This window comes from Phalaenopsis equestris, unplaced genomic scaffold (genome assembly GCF_001263595.1).
Source record: "Phalaenopsis equestris unplaced genomic scaffold, ASM126359v1 Scaffold000251, whole genome shotgun sequence".
Classification (NCBI taxonomy): domain Eukaryota; kingdom Viridiplantae; phylum Streptophyta; class Magnoliopsida; order Asparagales; family Orchidaceae; genus Phalaenopsis; species Phalaenopsis equestris.
The window spans coordinates 1,100,764-1,108,505 of record NW_018164693.1 but is presented as its reverse complement, the minus strand read 5'-3'; the positions used below and the strand labels follow the sequence as shown (position 1 = coordinate 1,108,505).

At 35.8% G+C, this 7,742-nt stretch overlaps 1 protein-coding gene across 1 annotated transcript; it reads left to right on the top strand.

Moving 5' to 3' along the window:
- Positions 1 to 5,220: 5,220 nt before the first annotated feature.
- On the top strand, positions 5,221 to 7,131 carry LOC110024260 (leucine-rich repeat extensin-like protein 6). Its single transcript, XM_020724127.1, has 2 exons — positions 5,221 to 6,114; positions 6,655 to 7,131. Exons 1-2 carry the CDS (start codon positions 5,404 to 5,406, stop codon positions 7,033 to 7,035), a joined length of 1,092 nt encoding a protein of 363 aa, XP_020579786.1. The 5' UTR covers positions 5,221 to 5,403; the 3' UTR covers positions 7,036 to 7,131.
- Positions 7,132 to 7,742: the final 611 nt, after the last annotated feature.

Sequence of the window (7,742 nt, the reverse complement as noted above, 5' to 3'; positions counted from 1 at the left end):
TATATATATATATATATATATATATATATATATATCCCTCACGGGGATGAATGTCACTTTAATCGTGTCAATGGTTGTTGTAGGTTGCGTCAGTCAATTTAAAGGATCCAATCATCACCAGACATAAATCCTCTAAAGCCGAAACTTAAGCTGCAAATTTGTTCTCGTGATTTTAATAAAATAGCTTTAAAATTCGGTTTAGTTTCAGCTTTACTCACTTACTTTCATTTTTGATAGTTTTCTTAGGGAAAATTACATAAGCAGCACATAATTCTTATGAACTTACAAATGTCACAATTCACACCTAAAGTTTCATTTTTACGCACATAACATTGTATTTATAGATAAAATCATAGATTTGAACATTGAAAAGTGATAACGGGTGTTATTTTTCATCTATTATTTGTAAATTCATAAGAATTTGGTTCAATGTATGTAATTAATTTGTATAAATGTATGAAAAATCATGAAAATTACATTGAAAATTGTTATATTGCTAGAATGTTTGTATCATTAGAAAAAGAGTCTATGGTCATCCATGCAAAAAAAAAAAAAATGATCTTTTAGCCAAAATAAAATATGTGACAATCAATGGCTTAACATTTACCTTGCATGGCAAAGTGTGGGGCACCAACAAGATAGGCAACCACCAAATGTTGATTGGTCAGTTAAACTTTTTCGGCCATATATCATTATGCAATTGACTATGAAATTCCAATTAAAATTTGCTTTAACTTCAAATTTATGAGGCGATGAGTAGCACGAAAGAAAAAAAAAATTATCTTTTATATTTACACCACTATTTTGATTTTGTTAAAGCAATGTACACTGTTTCATGCACCTAAGACGACGTATATGTAAAAATTGAACTTTAGGTATTAGATTTATAAATATATAAGAAATGAGTGATATAAAAAAAAAAATTAATAGTCTTATTTAAATGAATACATTGACTAGTCATGCCTTGAATGATTCAAACCTCCTTCCCTCTAGAAGAAAAAATTATATTTTTAAAAAATACTATTGAATTTCTTCAAAGAAAATCACATATAATGAACTAATTTAATAAAAGTCATTAAGAATGAAAACTAACTCTCAAGAAGCCTCTCTTTTCTGTAAGCATTTATTGCGTGCAGAGAGCGCACGCAGAGCAAAGTGTGCTCTCCGATCACAGGCCTTGGCTTGATGTGCGGTTGTGATCAGAAAGCGCACTCAGTTCTGCGCGCGCTCTCCGCATGCAATAATTTTTCCTTTTCTCTTCCCACTTTCAGCACTTAACTAATTAATTTGGTTGCACAAAAGTTCAAAGTCATATTTACGAGAATGATAATATTTATGGAATTTACTGAGCATAATTTATTAAAAAAATCATTTCATTATATTTTATTTCAAATTAAAATATTAAGAAAATAGAATAAATAAAAAATGATCCCAATTGGTCTCTAAGGTACACATTTAATTTAAATATTTTGCTTAATTCAATCTTCTCATGGTCCAGCTATTATGTCCCCTTTAAGAATGATAAAGGAAACTAACAATTCACACAAACAAACCTACTTTGTGCGTGTTTTAGGTGAAATATAAAATAAAATATAATATAAAAATAAAGAGGAAGTCATCGCTTTGTTCACCGGCCACAAATGACCAGAGCCTAGTGGAACAAATCAAGATATAATTAAGCTAATTTTTTTAGTAAGTAATTAAGCTAAATTAATGACTCACCTAATGAATAATGAAGATTATCACAAATAATTTATATCTCGTAAGCATATTTTTATAACCTCCCCGCATTCACAAGTTGCATGAATTAGCGTTAATTTCAATCCCTAAAATTCTCTTATGAAAGCTTCTTAGCAACTACATTGCTTGGAATGACTAATATTTTATGTTGTTGTAAGCAAGTCAAATGATATCATGACTGTGTCAAGTGAGCAAAGCCAATTTAAGTTTTATTAGGGAGTTGTTGGGGCCACAAAAACCTCTATAAGGTTACACATGATTTTTGTTGGCTGATTCGCTTGTCCCAATAACACAGTCATTATGATTGATCATGCTCAGGTGAGGTGTAGCCATTAACATCAAAGAGGAAGCTGAAGAAGCATTACGAAATGACAAAGGCTATGTAGGAGGTGGATGCCTCAATTCAATATTGAAGTTGGTTGATTACTTGAACAGTTTGTACAAAATAAAAGGAAAGGGACAATCTGATGACCAAAGAAAAATGTTGGTGATGATTAATATAGCTAATGTTCTATCAATTCCAAGCAATCAGACGACTTGTATAAACTAAGAGTAAAGGACGTAGGCCAAATTACTAGACAATAGTTCAATTCAATGGACACGCGAGATATTATACAATCTTTTTATTTGTAGTAGTGAATCCATCAATATATATATATATAAAACATTGCTCTTCATTATATTATTTATAATGGTGCAATGTAAAATATATTTAAAGTGAAATGATACTTTTGTCCATTTTCAAAGGCGCCCATTTGAGAAAAAGTAAATATTCCTTCAGAGTTGGTAGGCCCCAAACACCAACAGACATAGATTATAGCATTTATGGTTCTATACAACCTACAAATAAAGCATGAGAATCATATCCTCCGCTCACTCAAATTTTCTATGCATAGTTGTATTATAGTCTTGCACTATAGCTACACCCTACCTTCAAGAAAATGAAATTGAATAATAATAATAATAATAATAATAATAATAATAATAATAATAATAATAATAATAATAATAATAATAATAATTTTAAGGCTTTTTGGGATGGCAGTAGGTTTTAAAAAGTTGTTCGTAAAGGGTTGTGATGTTAATTATCAATATATATATATATATATATATATATTTCTACATATACAAATAATCATATGTCAATTTTCTTACACTCACCTTAGTTTCTACCATATTTTAACACATTAAGTTGAAAAGAAAATTCTCAGGAATTTTAGAAAGCGGCAAAAAAATAGTTTTCTAAACAGAATTGTGTTAATCGTATGAAACACAAAATAAACAAAAAAACTGTCTAAACAAACTCTTAGAGTTCTTTTGAGGAAAAAATATTACATCATGAATGCATTCGGCGGGCGTCACGTGTCAAGTGGGCTCCACCGTATTTAATACTGGTCAATGTCAGTGTATTGCAGTGGGGCCCACTTGACATGTGACCCACCGCCATTGGACTCTGAAAGTAAATTGTGTTAAGATTCCTGATGTAATATTTTATCTTTTGAGGGCCCCGTCGAGAAAAAATATTACATTTAATTGTCGACGGTATTATTGGAGGTGTTATTGGTAGTATTATAGTGTTATTTAATAACAACACAATACTACCAACCATCCACACATGAAACTACAGGCCCGTTTGGGGCAGCTTATAAGTGCGGCGACATTTTCAAAATGCCGCCTATCTGTTTGTTTCGCAAGTTCAGACAAATTATTTGAAAACGGAGTTTACTTTTTTTCATTACACGCAGATCGCGGGGTTATGCCCGCGATCCACGTTCGGAAGCAGCTTTCGTCGCTCGTTTTACGCCTCTACCCCTCTCGCTCGTAAACCTATCCCTCGTCGCCCACTAATCTTCACTCTTCTAAGTCATTCGAAGCCGTTTGTTGCTCTCCGTTGCAGAAGTCTTTCGTTGCTCTCCTCCGTTGTCGAAGCCGTTCGTTGCTCTCCTCTGTCGCTCTCCTTAGCCAAAGCCATTTCAAACCATTCTTGCTCTCCGTTGACGAAAGCCAGACTCCCCCCTCCTACACATCCTCCGTTGTCGAAGTCGTTCGTTGCTCTCCATCGTCGCTCTTCGTTGTCGAAATTCTTAGCTCGAACCCGTCTACTCGCTCTGGTCGATCCAAAGGAAACAGAGATCGGTGGGAGAACGACATCAGAAACCTTTTGGCACTTGCTAGAGTCAAAACCAGATAGAAATGAGGTAGGAGAATGGAGAGTTGAACCATGGTTAATGCTCAAATTCCTCATTTTTTTTTTACTGAGTAATTTGAAGGGGAAGGAAAGGAAGGTGTCGGGAGAAGGGAAGCGAGGTTGGAGTGTTTGTAGGATTAATATCCTGCTACGTTGAAGCAGACCATTTCAGTTATGTTTTGAGGCATTAATATTTTGCAATCTGATGTGAAATTTTGGTTGTAATATTGGATGTTTTATTCCAAACGGTTTCAGTTGATTTATGTTGTGAGCGTTTAGCTGAGAGTAGCTGACAAAATATTTGAGTAGAAGTTTGCTCACTTCTGCTCAAATTCATATATCTTTGTGGATAGCTTTAGATGTTCCTAAACTTGGTTATTGAAGTTATAGATTCTTTGATTTGTCTTTGATTTGTGTTTTTTGATTTATGTTTTTTATCACAAAAGCGCCATAGACTTTACAATCTGATAGAAGTTTGCTTGCCTGCCTTAAAGTTAAATTTGTTGTTAGGTGAAATTTGCAAACCATTGTCCAAATTGAAACAGACACAATATCTCCTTACTTGCGCTCTTTCATGAATGATTGATTTTTTATAAGATTAAGTTTTATTTTAGAATCGGTCATTATAATATTTATGTGATGGACTCTTTATTTTTATGTATTGGTATTTACAACCACCTTGCTACCATCTATGTATCGTTCCTATAACTCAAGCTAATGTTTACTATCTTTAAAAAAAAATATCATTTTCCATATTTTGTAGAATGGATGAAAAATAACTTAACTACAACCGCAAAGTCGCTTAACATATATAAATGTAACTCTACTCTTTTGTATTTTTATGTCTTAACAATTGAATTAAATTTTACAAATTTGTCACATTCCATATGAATTAATGTTATGTTGTAATTTTTCGGTGATTTGTATGTGTCGAATGAGTCTGAATGAAGTTAATTGTTTCTAAAACATCTATCATGTATATGTATACATTGTCGTTTTCTGAGAAAATTACAAATTTTGTGTGACAGATTGTTCATTTAACTAAAAAATATGCAAATAAGTTGTTTACAAAACACATAAATGAAACAACTAAACAGTTTATCTATAATATGGGCAAAATTGTTATTTATTTAGAATCAGCTATTTTTCAAACGCAAAAATCAAACAGTTAGTCAGTTTATTCAAATCAGTTGCTTATCAACAGATTATCAGGATAAATTACAGCTGCCCCCAAACAGGCCCGGATTTGTGCAAAGAGAGTTTTGCTTGAGCGTCCGCCGAGACTTCTCCTTCAAAACGTGAAAAATTCATCGGTCTGAAACATGAGTGCAGGGCAGGGCTCCATTTGCGAACGAACTTGTTCGGCGAAGCTCGTCCAAACGATTACTCAATGAGTTTGCTAACCTGCTATAAATAAACCCTTCTTCAATCTCCTCCAAAATCCCCGCGTACCTTCCCCTCAATCTCCTCCTAAAATGCCATTCGCCAATTCCTCTTCCACCTTCCTCCTCTTCCTCTGCCTCCTGATCTCAACTCTCCCCTTCCATTCCCTCTCCCAATTCTCCTTCCCCAACCCCCGGCTCGAGAAAGCCTACATAGCCCTCCAGGCCTGGAAGCACGCCATCACCTCCGACCCCAAGAACCTCACCGGCAACTGGTGTGGACCTCACGTTTGCAATTACACCGGCATCTTCTGCGCCCCCGCCCCCGACGACCCTTCCATCACCACCGTCGCCGGAATCGACCTCAACCACGGCAGCATCTCCGGCACCCTCCCGGACCACCTCTCCCTCCTCTCCGACCTTGCCCTCTTTCACCTCAACTCCAATCGCTTCTCCGGCATGCTTCCCTCCTCCCTCTGCGACCTCCGCCGACTCTTCGAGCTCGATGTCAGCAACAATCACCTCTCGGGTCCTTTCCCTGATTTCGTTCTCCGTCTTCCCGAGCTCCGATTTCTTGATCTTCGATTCAATGCGTTTCTCGGCGACGTTCCGGCGGAGGTTCTTAATGGGGGTGGTTCAGCCGCCAAACTAGATGCTTTTTTCATCAATGATAATAATTTCAAATTTTCCCTTCCCGCCAATTTGGGGAATTCAAAGGCGTCGGTGATCGTGCTTGCTAATAACAGGATTGAAGGGACTTTGCCGGCGAGCATTGGCGGGATGGGGAAGACGCTGAACCAGCTGGTAATGCCCTGCACTCAGTTTATTTTATTTTATTTTCTGCTTAATCATTGAAATTTTTTTGAGAAATTTTAAATTTTGATAGTCTCATTAATTTAATTTATTCTTATATTCATTTTTATACTCTTAAACTATTTAAAATATTAAAAAACTAATTACCAAGAAAAAAAAATTACATTTTTTTAGACAACCAAATTATGAGTATATTCTAATCAAAATGTGCTCCAAATAAATCTTGAATATTTTAAAATTCAGTTAAACAAATCAAATATATCATTCTTAATTATATATTACATGAACAAAATTATTTTTTTGGAATTTAAAATTCATTGTTTTCCTCCTACTCTGCTGGTTTTAGATGAATTGTCGTAACTTCGACTAAAAGTTTTCGTCTTTTTTTTTCTGTAGATGTTTGAGCAGCTTTTATTTATACTAAGATAACTTCAACACCAAGTTAGATAAAACCCATCAAACTGGTAAATTTAATCCAAAAAAACAAATTTTTCACAAATTCAGAACCAATTAAAAATCGAATATCAACAGGTGATACTGAACACGGGGCTCGCAGGCTGCATTCCGCCGGAGATCGGAAATCTGAAGAGGCTGACGGTGTTTGACGTCAGCTTCAACGCGCTGGTCGGACCATTGCCGGCGAGCATGGGGGAGATGAAGAAGCTTGAGCAGCTCGATGTGGCCCACAACTTTCTCTCTGGAGAGATACCCGAAGGAATATGCGAGCTGCCCAGGCTCAAGAACTTCACTTACTCCTATAATTACTTCTGCGGGGAACCGCAGAGGTGTTTGAAGGTGCGGCGGCAGGATGACCGCAGAAATTGTATTCCGTGGAGGCCGCAGCAGAGGTCGCCGGCGGAGTGCGCGGCGTTTCTGTCCCGGCCAGTGCATTGCGATGCTTATCATTATTAATGTTTTGACCGTTGATTTGCACTTATCAATGGATTGTAAATTCGATTTTTATATTGTTGTATGTATGCTGTATTTCTGCGGTAATATTCATTTGGTTGCTGGAATTACATCAAAAAAAATCAAAATATTTTTGAAAAAAAATACTAAATTGATTTCCTTTTGAGTGCGGGGAAAATTGTACAAGCAGAATATTGTAGATATGAATTATGAATTCTGCGGAGTATGATTGATCTTGAACTCACTGATTGATGAATTTTGAATTGTCATTTGTGAATACGCCGTGAGAGTTTGGAGATCGAGTGAAGGAGAACGAAGAGAAAGAGACACCATATCCGCTTAGGGGTTGCTTGTTGAGAGAGTCGGTAAAAGATCATTAGATTCTTATATTTTCTCTTTATTTATATACAGATACAAAAGAATGGTTATAGAAACTGTTATTAATACAATGGATAGTCTCAATAATCGTATAGATATTATATCATATTTGTATTGTAATTTGAATTTTAGCATTACGGTAATCAGTCGGCCGACTTGCTTGAATTCATCCGACTGAAGCGACCGCCTGAGTGGCAATCAAGCGATGGATTAGTTAGTCCAAGTGCCCGGTCAATATAGATGTTGTCGGTCAAGGTAAAGACAGGTCAGTCGATCAACCACGATCAATGATTCCAATCTGCATCCCGGTTGGCTGAGACTGTCAATGTGAC

Excerpts from the sequence above, each read along its gene's own strand:
- LOC110024260 (XM_020724127.1), top strand. The coding sequence starts at position 5,404 with ATGCCATTCGCCAATTCCTCTTCCACCTTCCTCCTCTTCCTCTGCCTC. Across the intron at positions 6,115-6,654 it reads GGAAGACGCTGAACCAGCTG|GTGATACTGAACACGGGGCT; the intron begins GTAATGCCCTGC and ends GAATATCAACAG.